This window comes from Coregonus lavaretus (assembly GCF_964263955.1).
Source record: "Coregonus lavaretus genome assembly, chromosome: 13".
Classification (NCBI taxonomy): Eukaryota; Metazoa; Chordata; class Actinopteri; order Salmoniformes; family Salmonidae; genus Coregonus; species Coregonus lavaretus.
The window spans coordinates 28135673-28156582 of NC_140000.1; the positions used below are offsets into that span (position 1 = coordinate 28135673).

Below are 20910 nucleotides of genomic sequence, written 5' to 3' on the forward strand. Positions count from 1 at the left end.
TTTGTTGTTACCATTTTAGGCCTTTGGCTTCTCTTGAGTGAGCCCTATAGATCTGTTTCCCCCGTCTCAGCATTGGCGACATGCTTCTAGCATGGTCCGGGAAGTCTGTGAGCTGGAAAGCACATCTGGAGAGCATCTGGAACACATTAGAGAGCGTGGGCTTCTGAAACTGTCATGGGAACAAACTATTTTTAAAAACGGCAATGAATACGGGTGATGGGGTGCATATTTCCTCTCAGGCTAAAACTGCTAGTGTAACATGAAATAAACTAAAGTAAATAAATAGGGTTTGTTGGTACGGCAGTATTTCTTTCACATAAGGCCTATTGAAAGTGATACATCCTTATGGACCTGCAAAGACAACTGAAAATTGTACTTCAGATTAGATTTTTCATAAAACATATTTGATAGGTCATCATTCATAACTGTTACAGCACAGGCATTTCCATTAAACACATCAATTTTGCAACTTTTACTCCAGAATCATCCAAAGAGAAAATAGACAGCCTTTTCATTCGTCCAGAACAATCTTTTTTAGAGGGAAAGAGTTACTGTAAAAGAGGAGGGATTTGAGAGAAGAGCAATGGTATCATCAGGAGGCATGGAGCCAGAAATACGATATGGAGGAGGGTCAAAGGTAAACTAAAATTAGCCTTTATAAAAAAGGGGCTGAAACGGACAGAAAGAGAACAGTTTTCCTCTTTTCTGTGGAGAGGAAATGAGGGATGAGGAGAGGGCATGAGCTACATAGATCAGCTGGTTAACCTCCAGAAAATGACAACAAAGCCCTTTTTTAAATGTGTCATTGCGTAGATAAGGAGCCACAAGTCACAAACAGTACAGTTATCACTGGTGACTGTCATATCATTCAAAAGACAATGGCCCTTTTTGAATGCCTGTATCAATCATTCCTTCCTATCTTCCCTGAAGTAATCACAGATCTGACTTGGTTGCATTGGTAAAACTAATAGGGTGGTAACCTTGCTTCCACTTATCCAATCACTTATAGATAGATTCGTGCTTACCTCCAGGAAACGAGGAAGGAAGGATGCATTTCTAAAGTCTTCAAACAGGGCCATGGTTTGTTTTTCCAAGGAAAAATGGAACTCTAGAGATGAATGGTTTGTGTCATTTTGATTTGATTCTCAATTGCAAATTTGCCCATTATGCTAGTCTATAGAATTGTCTGCGGTTCAGTGAACAATATGACATTGGGGAGGAATAGAGCGTGTGTGCTGCTGTAGCAGTAATTATTTTTGAAGTGGTGTTTTCCCAAATCAGTCACTGAACCACAAATTACAGTCTTACCCCTTCTACAATGTTCAGATCCTCTTGGTGGGCGAGTCAGAAACTTTTCCCACACAGTGTTGTGGTTCTCTGTGTGGTCCATCCTAATTGGAGTTTCCTCATATTAACTTTTTGGAAGTCCTCTTTGTCTCATTCATTGATTATTTTCATGTGTTATTCTTCAGTTGTTTAATTGGTATGAGTCAAACCCAACAAACATTTAACGTTGCTACAACGTTAGGGACATTGATGGAGAAAACAATAAAGCTATTCATTGAGAACTCATTGACAATAGATGCCCTTTTTCAATTATTTACATTTTACATTTGAGTCATTTAGCAGACACTCTTATCAAGAGCGACTTACAGTTAGTGAGTGCATACATTTTCATACTGGCCCCCCGTGGGAATCGAACCCACAACCCTTGAATTGGAATTTCAGTTTACTGGTATCAGCCACACTAAGATATCAAGTCGTTCTAAATAGATTACTCATTCAAATTATATTACTTTTCATTTTATTTATTCATAGCATTGTACTCGACAGGGATATCAACATGTCAGTTTTCACATCAGTACCATAGAGTCTGCTATAAAGCTAGCTTGATCCATGGGCCTACAGCTTTTGGAAAACGGCTCACTAAGCGTGTCACTCTCCCCATACAGGTTACATGGAGGAGGGTAAGGCTCAGATCATGCCTCTGACCGACAAGATCCAGGAGCATGCTGAGAAGATCCAGGAACAGATGAAGCCCTTTGTCAGTGAAATCGAGAAGCAGGTCCACGTCCACCCCATGACTGACAACATCCAGGCCCAGTTCAGTCCTCTGGCTGACAACCTGCAGGCCCAGTTAATGGACCTGGTCGACAAGATGCAGGCCCAGTTGAAGCCTCTGGCTGATGACTTCCAGGACCAGATGGAGCAGCTCTTCCAAACCGTGGTTGACCAGACCAAGGCTCCCCCCCCCCCCCCCAGTAAAGCTAACATAACATCCCCCTAGTTTGGGTTCACTTTTGGTTCAGCTCAGGCCATAGACGGGAAAAAACATTTCCCATCTCTCTGTTTCACCTGTGTCATGTCCATCTAACTCCTTCTCTTGACATCGTCTTGAAATGATGCAGAAATTTCACCAGTAAAGGTGTTGAAAGGTTGCCATTTTGTCTGTGATTGTTTTCTCTATATAGATGGTTCACGTGGGCACATTGCAGATGAAATGAATGCACTGTGTACTGTCATGTAAGATCAAAGGTCAAGTTATGAGGTTGAAATTAGATGAATTTCTGGGCGGAATTTGATGGGAAGTGCTTATTGAAGTTCAAGCAGTATTTGTTTTTGATATACTGACCTTTGGGCCAGTCCATCATATAGCTTAAGCCCTATTTGTCAATATTCTGAAGTAGTTGTTTGTATTGGATGGAGTTTAGATTAATTGTTATACAGTGGGGGAAAAAAGTATTTAGTCAGCCACCAATTGTGCAAGTTCTCCCACTTAAAAAGATGAGAGAGGCCTGTAATTTTCATCATAGGTACACGTCAACTATGACAGACAAAATGAGAAAAAAATCCAGAAAATCACATTGTAGGATTTTTTATGAATTTATTTGCAAATTATGGTGGAAGATAAGTATTTGGTCAATAACAAAAGTTTCTCAATACTTTGTTATATACCCTTTGTTGGCAATGACACAGGTCAAACGTTTTCTGTAAGTCTTCACAAGGTTTTCACACACTGTTGCTGGTATTTTGGCCCATTCCTCCATGCAGATCTCCTCTAGAGCAGTGATGTTTTGGGGCTGTCGCTGGGCAACACAGACTTTCAACTCCCTCCAAAGATTTTCTATGGGGTTGAGATCTGGAGACTGGCTAGGCCACTCCAGGACCTTGAAATGCTTCTTACGAAGCCGCTCCTTCGTTGCCCGGGCGGTGTGTTTGGGATCATTGTCATGCTGAAAGACCCAGCCACGTTTCATCTTCAATGCCCTTGCTGATGGAAGGAGGTTTTCACTCAAAATCTCACGATACATGGCCCCATTCATTCTTTCCTTTACACGGATCAGTCGTCCTGGTCCCTTTGTAGAAAAACAGCCCCAAAGCATGATGTTTCCACCCCCATGCTTCACAGTAGGTATGGTGTTCTTTGGATGCAACTCAGCATTCTTTGTCCTCCAAACACGACGAGTTGAGTTTTTACCAAAAAGTTCTATTTTGGTTTCATCTGACCATATGACATTCTCCCAATCCTCTTCTGGATCATCCAAATGCACTCTAGCAAACTTCAGACGGGCCTGGACATGTACTGGCTTAAGCAGGGGGACACGTCTGGCACTGCAGGATTTGAGTCCCTGGCGGCGTAGTGTGTTACTGATGGTAGGCTTTGTTACTTTGGTCCCAGCTCTCTGCAGGTCATTCACTAGGTCCCCCCGTGTGGTTCTGGGATTTTTGCTCACCGTTCTTGTGATCATTTTGACCCCATGGGGTGAGATCTTGCGTGGAGCCCCAGATTGAGGGAGATTATCAGATTTCTTCAAACCAAGCTGCTTACCTATTGCAGATTCAGTCTTCCCAGCCTGGTGCAGGTCTACAATTTTGTTTCTGGTGTCCTTTGACAGCTCTTTGGTCTTGGCCATAGCTGAGTTCAGAGTGTGACTGTTTGAGGTTGTGGACAGGTGTCTTTTATACTGATAACAAGTCCAAACAAGTGCCATTAATACAGGTAACGAGTGGAGGACAGAGGAGCCTCTTAAAGAAGAAGTTACAGGTCTGTGAGAGCCAGAAATCTTGCTTGTTTGTAGGTGACCAAATACTTATTTTCCACCATAATTTGCAAATAAATTCATTAAAAATCCTACAATGTGATTTTCTGGATTTTTTTTCCTCAATTTGTCTGTCATAGTTGACGTGTACCTGTGATGAAAATTACAGGCCTCTCTCATCTTTTTAAGTGGGAGAACTTGCACAATTGGTGGCTGACTAAATACTTTTTTCCCCCACTGTATTAAGATATATTAATTTCATTGACTGTGACCCCTAGGCCTACTACACATTAAGCTATCCAAAAATGATAAAAAAATTGCATTGTAATAGAAAAGGTTACAAAAACTAAGAAAAATGCTCAAATATGCAGTCACGATTACACATTTAGTGTAACTGATTTACACTGTGGACTGGGACTTAAGCCAAGCCCCTCGATGTCGCGGAAGCCATCGTCTATGATCTAATCCATGCACTCACGGCAGAAGTGGTGATCACAGGGGTGCGACCGCAACGCTGAGGAATAGCCCACCACGTAATTGAAGGAGGTGAAAATAATAATATATTTTTTTATAGTGCAATGCATAGTCCTAACCATCATCACGACATCACCATCACATTCTTAATCCCTAATCCTAATTATCCCCACCTCCACCACCATCATCATCATCATCACCATCATCATCAACTTCATCATCATCATTGTAAAAAAGGCCTTTCAACCAATCAGCATGCCCGAATGGACATTTGAGACCTCCCACTCCAGGTCTGTGTTATCATCTAGAAGTGTTTTTATGGCTTTATAATCATCATCATAATCATTGACATAATAGCTTAATAAAAATGCATTGCAATTTTTAATGGAAAGTGTATTGAAGACAGACCTAATTCAAATTCGATTTAGGCTAAGCAGTTTAACTATTTTAAATTTAATTTAGGCCTACCTGTCTTTAGAATCTTGTCCTCTCAACAAGGGAAGATAGAAAACATCTCTCTCCAAAATCTCTGCAGCCCCTTCCCAGGGCTGTAGCCAGGGTCTGAGTTTTAGTGAGATCTGTGGGGTGGGGAGACATTTTTGCAGTTTTAAAGCTAATTTCCTGCAACTCTACACATTTTGCCATGACTTACGTGGTCAGCGAGGGAGAGCTGACACTGGTCTGGACAGTTGTCCTTATTTCTGGCTGAGTTTTGATTGGTTTTTTCAGATTTCTTTATTTCCCTGGGTGGTTGAGACCTCATATTGTTTGGATTTGAAAATCCAACAGTTGTATTGGAAGGGGTACCCCTCAGTGGCTGTCCATTTAGGTGTTTGAGTGAGAAAGACACAGAGGTCTACCAATCAGTAAAAAAGCACAGCCCCCTTCATTATCGACAACTCGTGCTGACAACATCAAAAGAGCCTTTCCAGACTCTGAAGTCAGGAGGACTTTGAGTTAGGTGTCAGCCAGACTAATTACTTATGCCATGTCAGGGCTCTATTCAATCCGTAGCGCTGAAGATCCGCTTCATAGCGCAATTGACAATTAAAGGTAATTTTCCCGCGGTTGTGGAGAGCTCAATCGGTCAGCTCAGTCGGAAATTACCTTAACATTTTAACTCAGATTTTCTGCGATACTGATTGAATCCATCCCTTAATTTGATATCTGAGTGAGAGTGACTAACAAAATCAATGGGGGCCCCCTGGAGGTCAGGGCACCTGGGCACGTGCCCGGTCGGTAATTTGACCATGATTACTTCAAGTTTAGATGGCTGGCTAGACTAACTATACTAATTTACCAGTCTAAAAAATGTTAACTGATATGGGCTAATTGAGTGACTGTCAGTGAGTGACATATAACAAGAGGAAAACTGCTAATGCACAACGAAGTTTCGAAATTGCACCATTTGTGTGCTACTATAACTCCCAACAGTAAGTTGAGACCCCGACAGAGTTCCCAATTATTATTATTTTTTAAAGCTAATTCCGGACCTCCGTGTCCTCATATGTAGCTACGGCCTGGACCACATAAGGGTTTAGCCCTGACCTCAACAGAGAAAACCTTACCAAGGTAAACCTGCTACCCTGTCTGCTTTTCCAACACATTGTGTACTTTGAGGAAGTTTAAGACATGTTACAGAAGTTCTTGGCTGGTTTCCTCTCCAAGTAATGCCTTCCTCCCCGCAACATTGGCCTGGCCTCTCTATACATGGGTGTCCAGCACAGTCAGATTCTAGAACTAAGGCTTCTGGCTGCTAGGTTGGCCAAAAAGTCGAATGGATATAAGACCTACCGGGCACACACTGGTTGAATCAATGTTGTTTCAAGTTTTAATGTCACACGCACAAGTACAGTGAAATGCCTTTCTTGCAAGTTGTAAACCCAACAATGCTATAATCTATATAAATTATTGATTTGGTTCAACATCATTTCAATGAAATTACGTTGGACCAATGTGGAATAGACGTTGAATTGATGTCTGTGCCCAGTTGGTACACTGATAATTATATGTTTTCCTGTTCTTGTAGGTCTTTGTTGGAGGGCCAGGTCTTTATTTGGTTAATAACATGTACAGCTAAAGCCCAAGAGCACCAAACTGGATAATGATCATACCCAAGATACATATGCAAATTGTGTTATTCATCAACGTTCAACATGATTCTGTTGGCAATCAAATAACCTTTTGTCCTGTGTTTTATTTCAGACAATAAAATAAGACTTTATTTCGTTTAGATAGACGACTGGGTTTTGCCAAAACATTTAGCAAACAAATCTGAGATTTCAAGATATTTTATTATAAAAATCATATCTATTTAGCATTTCAAGGCACACGTGGGAGCAATTGATTATGAATAACAATAAACAATGAGTGACCTTACAATCCATTGTAATTAAATGGCTCAACTGAGGTTTTTCAGTTGTTAAATTTCAGCCCTAGACAATCTTTATATTGTACTGTATATTTAAAATATATAGCCCAGTGACATTTTAAGAAAGAGCATTGTTTGTCTAAAATACATTATGTGTAACAGAAACAACCACAAGGCCTTTTGAGTTTAACACTTTAATTCTTTAATTTCCCTTAGTGTAAAAAAAAAGTCTGAAAACTGTGTCCTTAAACTGAACAGACTGAGCAGTCCAATTCCAAAATGACTTGACATCAGGTGAAAAATGGTCCCACTGAATCTATTTCTATTTACTTAGGCAAAGCTATTTCCTCACAGAGGTTTCTAAGACCACTCTAAAGCATTGAGGATCCTTTCCTGATATAATGACAAACAGTTCACGGAGCTGTCCTGCTGTAAACTCACCAGTGTTGAGGGAAACATGTCCCCATAGCAAACAAAAGGAAGTGACCTCTCATTGCAAAATACTTGGTCCCTACTCCCTACTCCCTACAGTATCTCTGGCTATTTGTCAATAGCTGTGTTAGTCCTTCCTTGCTCCCTTAGTGCTTTTCTAAGGGCAATACTTTATTCAGGCACTTCTCTACACTGTAGACTCCAATTATGATAAATGTTCCCATTCACATGCCTAGACCACACAGCAGCAGAACTGGTCTCAAAGGTGCCTTGTGGTGTAATGCCATTATGGCAGTGATAGTAGGTGACAAATGTTCATGGGGGAAATCAATTCACACAGAACACCACTATCACATAGTGTTAGAGTCAAGCCTTACACTTCGGGGGCCTGTTCAGAAGGATCTCACGTTACAGAACGTTCAGATAGAAACCTATCATGTAGAACAGATATGATTGTCTGTCAGGTAGAATAAGGAATTGTGTCAGCTGTATTCATTCTATTTCTATCTGCAACGTTCAGAACGTTTCACATCACTGAATACACCCCAGAACGAAGTAGCACACCACTTGTGACCTGCCTGTATTCAACAGCACGAGTAACACCCCTCATGGGAATTGTAAGGTCTCCCTCAGGGGCACTGACCCACCCAGTGGTCTGATTCTAAGTCTGTCTTTGGCGGGTGTGGACCACAGTGTACCCCCTGATTCCATAGCACCATAGTTCTATATAGTATGTCCATTCAGTGGTCCCGTAGTACTGGGCGTTAGTAGTAGTGCACCCGACCTAGAGTGCCTGTTCCTGAACCCAGGATATCAGGCTGCCCATTCCTCCAGATCTCCCGTATGATTCGCTCCCTCTCCTCCAATCGCTGTGCCCGCTCCAGCTCCTCGGCCGAAGTGAACACGTTAACGCTCAGTGTCCCGTCCGATTGGCTGTGGTTGTGGTGGTTGCCAATTGGAATCTCCGTGGTGGGCAGGGGGGCGGGTGCTTCGATGTCGCCTTCCTCTTCCTCATCCTCGCTATCTTCATCACATTCGTCCTCACTGAAGTCCTTTAAGTGTTTCTTCTCGAGCGTGGAGGCCGGGATGTTGGTGCGGGGCTTGCAGGAGATCCGGATGACCAGGAGGCAGAGGGTGAGGACCAGGCCGAAACACACCCCGATCACAAAGTACAGCCCAAAGCTCTCCGGGTTCTCTACAGGACAGAAAAAGATAATTGGTAAATTCACCTAGTATAACAAAACACCACAATAGGTCAAAAAGTAATTGTGCTAGTAGCCTAAATCAGTATTGTTATGACTGGCACATTGGCCATTTTGGTTAATTGATTCATTTATGAAACTACAGAATATGATAAGATGTGCTATTATCATCATCACTGGTATGGTACTTTAAAAGCAATGTGACAACTACTGATGTTAAAGTGATTGATTGACTGACCTTTGATGTGTGCGTAGGCAGCTATGCTGTTGCTTAGGAGGTCCATCTCTTTCCTCTTGGCGTCCATGCTGATGATATGTCCAGTAGCCCTTTCTTACACCTAGAACAAATAACAACAACACACTGCATCAGAACTCCTTCTGATCTCAACTACAAAGTCCTGTATGCATGAATGTATGCATGAATGTCAGTTATTCCCACCGTGTATCACAGAAACTCCCACACACCCTCAAACAAACTGACACAACAAGATATTTGGCCAAAAGACACATGCTACCCTCATGCACCCCACAGCTACCCACATGTTACCCTCATGCACCCCGCCGAAACACTTGTTTTACGAGTGCCTCTTGTGCCACACTAGATGTTTTGTCTTTTGCTATTGCGCCAAACGCACTGACCACAGTAATTCTCCATAATAACATTCAAGGGACATTTTCTCAAAAGTGGGGTTACAAGTTTATCAACTTTCAAAGCAGAATTACTTTCTCATTGTTCCTCAACTGTATTATATGATATACAATTTTCTAGCTCTGAGTCTCTACTTTTATCCAATGTAAAAAAACACAATTTCAAATCTTGCTACATAAGACCGAATCGAGACGGTCGGTCACATATGTCTTTGGGTGGGTGCGGACAAGGCCTCCTGGTCCAGCTGTGGCAAACAAAAGCTCCACTGTTTCGTCCTCAAATACCAACAGCGCAAACTGGGATCATGACACATTTGGCACATGGTCCTGCCTGTGAGCCGTGACAGGCCTCTACAGTGAGGGGCCAGGGGTCAACTCTCTCCTCAGAAGCCAATGAACAGCACTTCCTCCAACGAGCCTCCCGGATCAATGTGGGCGAGGCCCTTTGTGTTGTTTTTACAGTACCTGGTTTGTTCACCCTTTCAATTTCCCTGACTGAAACAAATGGGTGAAGACCCGGAGGACCTGTGTTGTTGTTTAACTATCTATTGTGGTCACACTTTTACTGCCCCTGACTGAAACAGAGTCACTGGGAACAGATTAGAGTTTTCCTTTTTTGATCTTGTTCTGAAGGCAGCTCTGCCTGGAAAGCAGAACCAAATGTGAATGATTAAGTTTAGGCAAGTCATTTGATTGGTTTAAGTTAGACCACTGGAGAACCAATTCTGGCTCATCCCTGGTGACGCTTTCTGGTTGTCTGAGTCTTTTCCTCAGCGTTTCCTGTTGCTCTGTTTGGCTCCATTGTGTTCCTGCAGGCCCTCGCTGGCCCGGTCATTACTCCCTCGCCTCAGACTCCGCAGGAAGTCTAAAAAATCCCCTCAGAGAGAACCTTGCGGTGCCACGCCTCACCATCCAACAAAAGTACTACGCCTGGTCTTGCTTCTTCTCCTATGTGGTCTGTTTTTATTTTCTGTCAATTACATAGGCTAGGCTATAAAGGCGAGCCCCTATGCTACCCCTGCACTTTCGAGAGAGAGAGAGCGAGAGAGAGAGAGAGAGAGAGAGAGAGAGAGAGAGAGAGAGAGAGAGAGAGAACCTGTTTCCAATCTGAGTGAAAGGCTGGGTGGATTCACCCATAGGGAACACTCTATCCACAGGGTCATGTGGTTCCTGCTGCGTCTCTCCTGCATTTCCTGTGCAACCCCCTCTCTTGTCATAGCCCTTTCCTGCTGACTGCCCTTTTCTCGTCCGCTCCGCTATTGTTGGGTGATCTCTTCAGAATCTATGGATTCTACGCTAATGTAAATCCCGATGATATTGTGCTGTTGTTTTCACACTCATTTGTTAATGCAGCATTTTAAAAGGATACAAAAATGCAACAAAAACATGGGTCAACCATATGTATTGTAGCTGTTCATAGCACATGCCTGACTCTTTTAAAAAAGCACAATACTCTTTCTCTTGCTCTAAGATATAAAGATAGGCAATAAGAAGTACAGACAGATGTACACTTTGTATTGTATCATAAATCTTACCATAAAATGAAGCTGTAGAGGTAACTCTTCAGTCCCAGCTCATGGTGGAAGTAGAGAGGGTTGCTGAATGATTGAGCCTCTCGCTCTCTCTCTCTCTCTGGATCTATACCCGTGCCCTTTGCTCCTCAGGCCGAACAGTTCATTTGGCCGCCCTGAGACAAGAGCAAACACACAGACACTCACACAGCCGTCAGCCTACATCAGATCCAAACTCACTGAGGCGTTTGCAATGCAAACAATGACAGGCCCTGTGCTGTTGCCGAGGGATACACAATCCGGCAGCAGACAAGATACAGGCTTAGCTTTCAGTAATACAAAAGTTAATATTTGGATACGCAAACACATAAGTATACAGTGCATACTGTATAAATACAGTTTACATACACATATGTCCGAAAGGCATGTACAACAATGATGAAAAATATATTATAAACCTTAAACACTGAAACACTGCACTTGTTGATGTATGGAGAATACATAACAATAAATTATGTGCAGGGAGACAGACACTTTTTTTTTGTGGATTTGTCAATGGTGTTTCTAATCAAACATGACAAAGAGTGAATTCTCTCCAGGTTTTTGTGTACTCCTAAGCACTGATATGTTTGAAGTAGTCAAAGCTGCTTACAAGGGATAAATAAAAGTATATAAAATATCTCTGATAAAGTCACGGGCTGATGTTTTCCTGGAACAGTTTAACATAGAAACTTAAGTCTCATCCCATCTCTGACACATCAAACCACTGTGATATCCTCAGAGCACGTTGTCTCCAAGAAGTAGAAATCCTAGTCTATAAACCCGACCGGCACAGTATATCTCACAGAATATGAGCAGCTCTTTAAATGCCAGGTGGGGAAAGAGGGCTGTGAAAAATGCTGTTCTGTGAATTTTCACAAACCCTTTTTGTGTTGAGAGGAAAAGCCCAGTGCCAGCTTGAGTTGGTTTAGCAGAGCCTCTTTGCTTTCCAGTGCAGATTTAGATCTTGCTGACTCTTGGCAGACCCAATGTACACTAATGCTGGGCCGAGAGAGTGTTCGGGGCTATCAGGGACACAGGCAGTGGTCGCCATGGCAGCATCTCTCCACTCCAGGCCACTGAGTCAAATGGTCAGTCAGTCCCCACGGGAGTGAAACGGTGAGCCTTTGTTTTGGACAACAGAAACGGGATCCATCCGCACACTCTTCCTGTTTTACTTCCTTCCTTTTTAATTACTGTAGCTTGTGTTTAAACAGACAAGGTCATCTTTCCCCCAGCACATCATTCCTATTGCCTGGTCCCAGATCTGTTTGTGCTGTATGTATAGCCAACTACAGTCGTTGTAATTGCCAAACAAAACAGATCTTGGACCAGGCTACCTAAGCCTAATCCTTGCTTTGCTATTGGAAAATATTCATCATCTAGGCAAAGCAGGCAGTATCCGCATAGAATACTGTCTAAAGAGCTTTCCAATGCAATATTATGCTTTGGTCTCAAGGGTAATATAGTGTAAGGCCAGAGTGACTTCACCAGTTCGCCAAGGTCGATTGCAGTTCGATTGGACTGCTAACTGGGCCTAACTGCTCTTTTCTCACAGTGGAATGCACCAGAACAAAATTCGTCAGAACTCAGGCATCTGAGAAGGGTGGTTAAAGACAACCAGAGACTCGTTTTCCCCGGGCGCCGATGACGTGGGTGACGTGGATGACGTGGATGTCGATTAAGGCAGCCCTCGCACCTCTCTGATTCAAAAGGGGTTGGGTTAAATGCGGAAGACACCTTTCAGTTGAATGCATTCAGTTGTGCAACTGACTAGGTATCCCCCTTTCCCTTTAAAGCCAATCTAAACAATAATTAACCTGGGCCTGTTGTTTTGCTGTGTTTTTGTTTTACCCTGAGGAGGAAAGTATTAACAGACGTGCTCTCCACCTCCCTCAACGCACTATCCCATGACTCAAACTTCAGTCATGTTCTCCAAGTGACTTTATTTTCCATAGCAGATGTTGCAATGCCCCTTGACTGCTGGAGAGAAAAACACTCTTCACATATGTTTCAGTATTTCTGCAGTTTTGGGGACCTTGAATGTGTGCTGAAAATGTTCTGGCATATTAGTCCCTTCAAGAGCCTCTAAATAGTTTAAAAGCTAATTGGATCATTATGCCACTACAAAAAAAGTAGACACAAACACACTAAGAAAAAAAGGTTCTCAAAGGGTTCTTAGTGGTTGTAGAATTCTACATGAAACCAAACAGGGTTCTCCTACACAGACATGCCAAAGACCCTTTATGGTACTATAACCTTTTTTTGGAAATAAATGGAGTCACACTCCAAGCTAATGTTGCGTGAGAAGGCTTCAGCTTTGATGGCCTCACTCATAGATTACATCACCTCACATGTGACCAGATAATGCCTGTCATTCATTCCTAACTGACCTCATATCCTCAGGTCAAACAATTTGAACACACAATCCACTTCCTGTGTCCTCAGTCACATGGTGGGCATCATCAGTCAACCAATGACTTCACATTGAAGCCAATCAGTTTGTACTTAAGAGTGTAAGAAAAGTGTATCTTGACACCACGTCAAGATACAAAAACAATGAAAAGTTCATCCAAGTCTCAAATAACTGTAAGGCCTAAGTATAAATAGTGTTGAGACTGACGCCAAGGTAAACAACATGTGGTGTTGTGAGGCCTGGGAAGAGGTCATTCTCTATTTCTGACTGACAAATGTTTGCTTTGGTTGGGAGGACAGAGGAACCAAATGAAGGAAAACCCTGTCTGCTACGTTGTGTGATATTTTTGTTCTTATCAACCAAGTTTTCCCCCATACATCCGGTTGTACTGTCAGTCCGGAACCCAGTCCAGACAAACACCCTAAACTCCCACTCCTTAAATTTGACAAACAACAAAACGGCAGCCCCGCCACTTGGTTTGCTATAAATCTGATCATGCTGTGGGGGTGCTTTGCTGCAGGAGGGACTGGTGCACTTCACAAAATAGATGGCATCATGAGGAAGGAAAATTATGTGGATATATTGAAGCAACATCTCAAGACATCAGTCAGGAAGTTAAAGCTTGGTCGCAAATGGGTCTTCCAAATGGACAATGACCCCACGCATACTTCCAAAGTTGTGGCAAAATGGCTTAAGGATAACAAAGTCAAGGTATGGAGTGGCCACCACAAAGCCCTGACCTCAATCCTATAGAACATTTGTGGGCAGAACTGAAAACGCGTGTGCGAGCAAGGAGGCCTACAAACCTGACTCAGTTACACCAGCTCTGTCAGGAGGAATGGGCCAAAATTCACCCAACTTATTGTGGGAAGCTTGTGGAAGGCTACCCAAAACATTTGACCCAAGTTAAACAATTTAAAGGCAATGCTACCAAATACTAATTTGAGTGTATGTAAACTTCTGACCCACTGGGAATGTGATGAAAGAAATAAAAGCTGAAATAAATCATTCTCTCTACTATTATTCTGACATTTCACATTCTTAAAATAAAGTGGGGATCCTAACTGACCTAAGACAGGGACTTTTTACTAGGATTAAATGTCAGGAATTGTGAAAAACTGAGTTTAAATGTATTTGGATAAGGTGTATGTAAACTTCTGACTTCAACTGTATTTGATTGCGTTGTCAACGAGTGTGAATTGAAAGTGAAATCAAAACAATCTTTGAGCCATGTAAGTGCATTTTGGTTAAAAGTTGGGTGAAAAAATACCAACATTTTTTGGGGATTCTCCCAGTTTGTGCCCAGTGGGCAGTTTAAAATGGTTCACTTAAAACCCCCAGAAAGTTAATCCAAGGGTAATGTTTGGAAACCATCTTCACTAGGTGGCAATCCTGCTCGCTGTTCGGAGGAGAAAAGGAAAATATCATTTTCTAAGTTTGAGTCTCAGCTCAGTGGAGCTCCCCATACTCTCAGCTGGCAGCCATCTTTGGGGTCAGCTCCACCTGGTGCTCAGTGTCACTGAACCTGATGGCAAACACATGTCTGACTGGGCTCGAACTGAAATAATTCCCCCCACAGTACGAGTCCATGGCCAGGGCACGGTGCAATGGAAAACAGCACCAACACTTAGCAAAGCTTGATCCCCAAGATCCCATGTCAAGAGAAAACAAGAAAGGAAGATGCCCTTACAACCCTTCACGGCCGTCAAGAAAGACCAGCCGCGCTGGACAGAAAATGCCTTCACCAGATGCCTACCCTCTGAATGCTTTTGCAGGCACCAGCGCGAACAGAGCCCTAGCTCTTAGGAAAGGTGTCCGTGTTTATTGGTTGGAACGTTACCGCATGCACCTTTGCCTGTCTGTCACAGGGAGAGGATCATGACTAGAAGGGATACAGCTTCTGTCTTTTTCTTTTTGTGCATTTTAGCTAACCCTAACCCTTTTCTTAGTCTTAACCTAATTATCCTAACCTGCTATGTAAATTCTCCTAACCTGCAGTGTAAGTTCTCCTAACCTGCTACAAAAAAAATTAATATGACAAAAGCTGTATCCCATCTAGTCAAAACCCAGAGAGAGCTAGAGCTTGAAGTTCCATCAGGCTTTTCTAGACTTGGATGCCGTCCTGCCTTGGTTGGTGGGTTTAGGTATAGACAAAGCCTGGGAGACCATACACTGGCATGATTGAGGCCACATGGTAAATTATTTGACAGAAAGCTGTTAAAATAGGAAAGGTATGGAAAAAACCATCCAGTAGATACCTCTGTGATACAACTTCAGATTATGAGCATCTAGGGAATAGCCATTAACCTGCTTTTCTGCTACTTACAGAATCTCACATCATGGCTTTCTGAGAAAAATGGAAACAAAATAAATCAAAGCACTCTACAGGCCTCTCAATTCCAGCATACAGTATGTATTCTGCCTTCATGTGCTCAAAACAATGAATAAATTACTCCTCAGTGGTCCATTTGATCCCATGGATCATTAATCCCAGACAGATATTCTCTCTCAGTAGCAGAAACAGAAATCAAAGAAACAAATAACTTTTTAATGAATATTGTCAGGGGCAAAGTTGATGAACGCTATACAATTGTCCTCATTTTACACTCAAACTCAAAATGACACCAGCTATGTCTCTGATCTCCCATGACAGAGCTGTTGGACTAGGCTATATCTGTGTATAAAAACAACAAAATGTAATTAAATTCAAATCTGGGCTTTTTCAACTCACTGAAGACCTATGCCAGGCAAACCACAGAAAGAGCATCCATTGTGCCAGGGAACTTTTGCGGCCGCACAGAAATTCTAGGTATCGAAAATATCCCTTTCCCTCTGTGGCTCAAAGTGAGTCATTATGGTGAGGAAACAGGCGTGCTCGCTCCCTTGTGGGAGCTGTATTTTTTCATGTATTTTCTCATTGTTATTCAATTATGGCTACACTCCCTAGATAAATTCCTACTCAGGGGCTGTTAATGTGATCTCTCAGACGTGGAGAGGAGTACCATGGTTAGATACTTTATGAGTGGTTTATAGTGTACAAGTATCTGGGGAAAAGGGCTTCTGTTTGGTAATAGGAGTGAAAACTCTTGCCTCTGAGGTTGGTCCCTGTCACTATGTGGCTAGTTAATCATTTAGGAATTTGACTTTAGACTCAATTAACAACAGCTTTTTAACACTGTAGCTTTCAAGGACCATAACTTTCTTCTCAGTCAAGGCATTATTAAACATTCTGATCTAATTCACAGGACAGGTACTCAATAGGAAGTTGTTTTGGTTTCTTTATGTCATACTTCTCTACATGAGGCCATGATTTCATTTAAATGTAGAGTGCCAAATTCACCTCCACTCCAACTTGGTTCAGCAGAGAAGCCTCTATGTTTTTCAGTGCGTATGTAACTGCATCCCGTGACAAACCGAAGCAGGCATTTTAGTGACATAAGAAATTATCCAGAGAGCAATCTCTTTACCCCCGTGAGGATTGGGCTGGTGGGGGTATGGGGAGTAATGGAGATACGGGCTCATAGGGGTGGGGGTTAATAGTGGCCAGATGTGGGGTTGAGGGGTTTGATGGTAGACAGAGACAGAGTGCTGCTCTCCTATGGAAATCCAGAAGAGAAAACACATGCTCTATCTCCATATCGACTTTATCATATGTGCTCCATCTCTATCCAGGACATTTATGCTCTGAATTGGAACTTAATGAGTTTGTGTGTGTGTGAGAGAGAGAGCGTGAGTATGTGTGTCTGTGCATACACCCATATGTGTGTTAATTTTTGCTCCCTCGCAATCACCCCTGTGCTTTCTCAAAGCACAGTAACCCCCAGGTGATCCCCAACCTCAAGCTCCAAAAATAGAGTTGTGATCTCTGATCGATCTGGGCCAGCCTGCACCAGCCGACCACAACCACACACTGTATTCATTACACAGGACTTGTGATAACCCTATGACACAAAACGTGTTAACCCTTTCCATGGGTGGCTGGGCATAGTTAACCATGTCCTGTCTACAAACATATAGAGCTGGTTTCCCGGACATAAATTAAGCCTAGCCTTCTGGGAAAGTGGCCCGTGGTGTCATCTTTAGTCTGTATGGTATGACTTCTTTAGTTCGTCAGGGTACAGTTTTTTTCTGAGCTTGACAAACGACTTGTTTGGTGTAGTCCATAAATATTTGATAACCGACCTAAACTATGATTTAATCATAAGATTAAGCTTCTGAGTACAGTGTCTCTTATTTAATGCGTAATCAATTAATACTAGAGATACTTTACAGACGTCACTGTACCAGTTTCTGTGTGCTTAACCCTGTCATCTTGTTTTTTATTCCTTCTTCACCATATAGCTTCTCTCTTCCCCCAGATTCCCATGTAAAGTTTAAACAAATTCAACCTTAAATCCAGGGCTTATTTTATGTTCTTGGACATTCACATGTGTGTGTACAGAGAGAGAGGTACAGAGAGAGAGGGGAGGCTTAGGCAAACCCTAGTGGATTTAGCATGTCAAACATCCCCCTAAGTCTGAGGAGACCAGGGAGAAGCCTTCACTAGAAAGCATTGAGCCTTTATGAGACAGCAGTGGTTTTAGTAGGAGTCTTGCTAAACACAGCTTCAGAGATAAATCCATCCTCAACCTATTATTTGTCAATGGCGAATCTGAATCGAATACGGTCTTGTTGGCTTTACATCTGAATAGATTAGATGAGGGAGTTCATAGCTTTTGCGTCTCTTTCAAAACACTTTTACAACATCTAATGGCTAGTGGTCTACAACATATAATATGCTGTATGCCCCACTTCATTTAGCTAGCATGTCTCAAACTCTCTCTCATGTTACACAACAAACCAACCATTATACCAACACAAATGGGAGAGGAATGTTTCACTCACCCTAAGAAGTTGTCGGATGTGAGTTACTCTATCGGTGTCTGCTAGGCGAGAATGGCAAGACCAAGGCAATGGCTTAAATGGGGATACCAAGGCACCATTACAGGATGGTAGTGGTAATCAAGCAAATACACCACTCGTAAAATACACCACTCATCTTGATCCAGGGCTATGTGTGTCTGTGAAAGCACTCTGAAGCACTCTGTTGTCTCCTGTGCAGCAGAGGGCCAGGCAACTGGTTTAGAGTTCAGACAAGCGTTTCAAGTCAAGGATTGACCTGTGACTCCTTAGAAGCCACAGATAAGGCAAAAACCCCAGTGATAAAACATGGGGCAGTGAGATTGAGGAGAACAAGAGGATGGTGGGGAACATAGCTGGGAGAGGTCAGATACAAGTCAACTGTCTCAAACATGCTTGAGGGTTAAAGGCATTCACACTTATCCCCTGTTATATGTCACTTTATCAGATTGACAAAGCGAGGCACAGCAAACAGCCTGCCCACTGATATGCTAATTAGAGGGGACCTCTGAGAATGGCTATCTCCTACTGATAAGAGGAGCTGACCACAGCACTCCAGTGGAGACGGTGTGTGCATGTGTATGTGTGTGAGACAAAATCATTATTTCCCCCAAACACACACGTACGCACACACACAGGACCCCTATATGTTGACGAAACGGAGGCCTGCACATTAGTGAAGCATGACGCTCTCACCTCGGATCCCCCTGATCGTATTACGCTGTTGATGAGGCCCTCATCAAAATACAGAACACGGCAGCATGTTTGTATTTATTGAAGCAAAAGTCACTTATCACCGCAAGGTTAGCCACTGTGCAGCTAGCTGCATAGGAAAACGGACCAGCCAGGGAATGCTCATTGACTCTTGCTGCATCAGCCCTGCTCTCTGGCACTGATCCATCAGATACATGTTGTAACCACACACACTTCATACTGTAGCTCTTGTTGAGACACTTGTTGAGATGCTCAAGGGTGAGCATTGCTTCTCTTGAAGACAATCCAACAAGAACAGTATAACCCCTATGAATGAGCCTGAATCACGTAAAGACTTTTCCCGGAAGGAAGAAAACAAGGTACAACACACAGTGCTGGAACCTATAGCTGTGTGTTCTACTGAGTGTACTGACTGAATGGATGGGAACCTCGTCATCATTACAGTTTAAAAGCGTTTTTAAAGTGTTCCCAAACTTGTGCAACCACAAGAGGGCTTCAAAACATGAAACAGCAGGCACTCATTGAAACCCCACTGTAACTAGACACACACCACAGGTCGCACCCACATGGAAATGTAATTAGCATAATAAAAAATCCCCATAAAAATCACAGTTTAAGCTAGAGATATCAGTTTGTTTTGCATTGGATGCATCTCAATCCACCGCATCCGCCTATGTTGCACTTCCACATCTGCGGTGAAAGGTGACAGAGCTAGAGCGGTGTTTGTCAGACCATGAGACATCACGAAACCAGTCTTCCCAAACTATTATGACCCCTCTTTGGAAAGATGAGACTTTCACGAACACGATGGTGTTCTCCGTTTTGCTCTACGACCCCCCACAAGCGTCTTGGGACTCGTCTGAAGTAGGTACAGCAGATCTGCCAACTTCTGTCTGTAGAGTTTGGGCTACACACTAATATGATACCAGTTGAAAAAAATGAATGGAAGTATGTATATATAGAGACTGTTTAGTGCCAAAAATAAGGGGTTAAATACATATATATATATATATATACAAATGTTTCCTGATCTTTCTTAAATCTCTCAGATATAGGACAGACACTTCAGAACAAACTTCCTTTTGATATTTTTTGGGGACTATCTGTTGTTCCATGTAGTGAATCTGTTATTCAATGCATTTGTATGGACTAATAGCAGGATTTTTTAAATAGCAAGGTTCTTAAAATTCAAAATCAAATAGCAAAATGATCCTTGGTAAGACCTTAAAAAAATTCCATATAGCTTAGTAGAAACCCCCCCCCCCCTCCTCGACTTAGACAGGGCATAGACTATTATGGGCTTTAAGGGAAACGCAAAAAGTTACAGCCTTTCAATTGTAAATACAGTGATATAAATACCTCGTTGAGGTTTATATGTTATTGTACATACACAGACGGGTTGTCACACTCACCAAGTAAGTAGTGCTGTCAAGGTGTCCTCTTAGGAAAGTTAATTCCTGTCAAGATAAGGTAAGGCTCAATGCTATCCTCAGTTAAAACAGTCCACTTCTCGCCTCCAGGTTGGGAAAATCAACACAACAAGCAATCCTGACTTTGTCAATCTTGCCGATTCCCTGTGTGTGACTACTACTGTTCTCCAGTCCTGGAGCGTGTAGAGAAGCCTATAGGGAAATGGTGGCAACTTTCTCTGAATAACAGACTTTCCCTCTCCCTCCCGGTCTCCACTCTCTCTGCCAGCAGCAAGAAAAGGTGTCATACAATCCCTCTCAGAGAGAGAGAGAAATAAGGAGGAAGGGGGAACTGCCCAAAATGAGCAGGGTTTGGGAAAGAGGGAGGGAGGGAGGGAGGGAGGGAGGAAGGAAGGAAAGAGGGAGGGAGGAAGGGAGTAGTGGGAGGGGAGTTCTTCCCCCTCATTCCCTCTGTTAAGGAAACGGGCAGGAAAAGCACAACCCCTAGACAAATTAAGCATGATTTTCCACACCGAGTACAGCATGACAGCAAACACGAACAAAAACAAACACAAGGCATGACAATGATGGATTGTTGTTTACCTTTGGATCCATTTATAATAACTGCAGATAAGAAACAAAACATACTGTATTGCAGCTTAAGCCTTTTAGATTTAAAGATGAATGGAAAAGTGGAACGTTTGGGGGGGTAAACATGTAATCTGAATAATATGACAACTCCCTCGCTGAAAACT

General features: G+C 42.6%; 2 protein-coding genes across 2 annotated transcripts; one reads left to right on the forward strand and one right to left on the reverse strand.

Annotated features, from left to right (window-relative positions):
• Positions 1–91: 91 nt before the first annotated feature.
• LOC311140009 (uncharacterized protein) lies at positions 92–2287 on the forward strand (the record flags this gene model as incomplete). Its single annotated transcript, XM_084174983.1, has 2 exons — positions 92–107; positions 1953–2287. 2 exons carry the CDS (start codon positions 92–94, stop codon positions 2285–2287), a joined length of 351 nt encoding a protein of 116 aa, XP_084031109.1.
• A 4502-nt stretch (positions 2288–6789) lies between these two features.
• Positions 6790–20463, reverse strand: LOC311139395 (protein eva-1 homolog B-like). The gene is made up of 4 exons (XM_084174265.1): positions 20159–20463; positions 10703–10854; positions 8758–8857; positions 6790–8512 (listed from the first exon to the last, which is right to left on the reverse strand). The coding sequence occupies exons 3-4, from the start codon at positions 8822–8824 to the stop codon at positions 8082–8084; spliced, it is 498 nt and encodes a 165-aa protein (XP_084030391.1). The 5' UTR covers positions 8825–8857; positions 10703–10854; positions 20159–20463; the 3' UTR covers positions 6790–8081.
• Between the last annotated feature and the right edge of the window lie 447 nt (positions 20464–20910).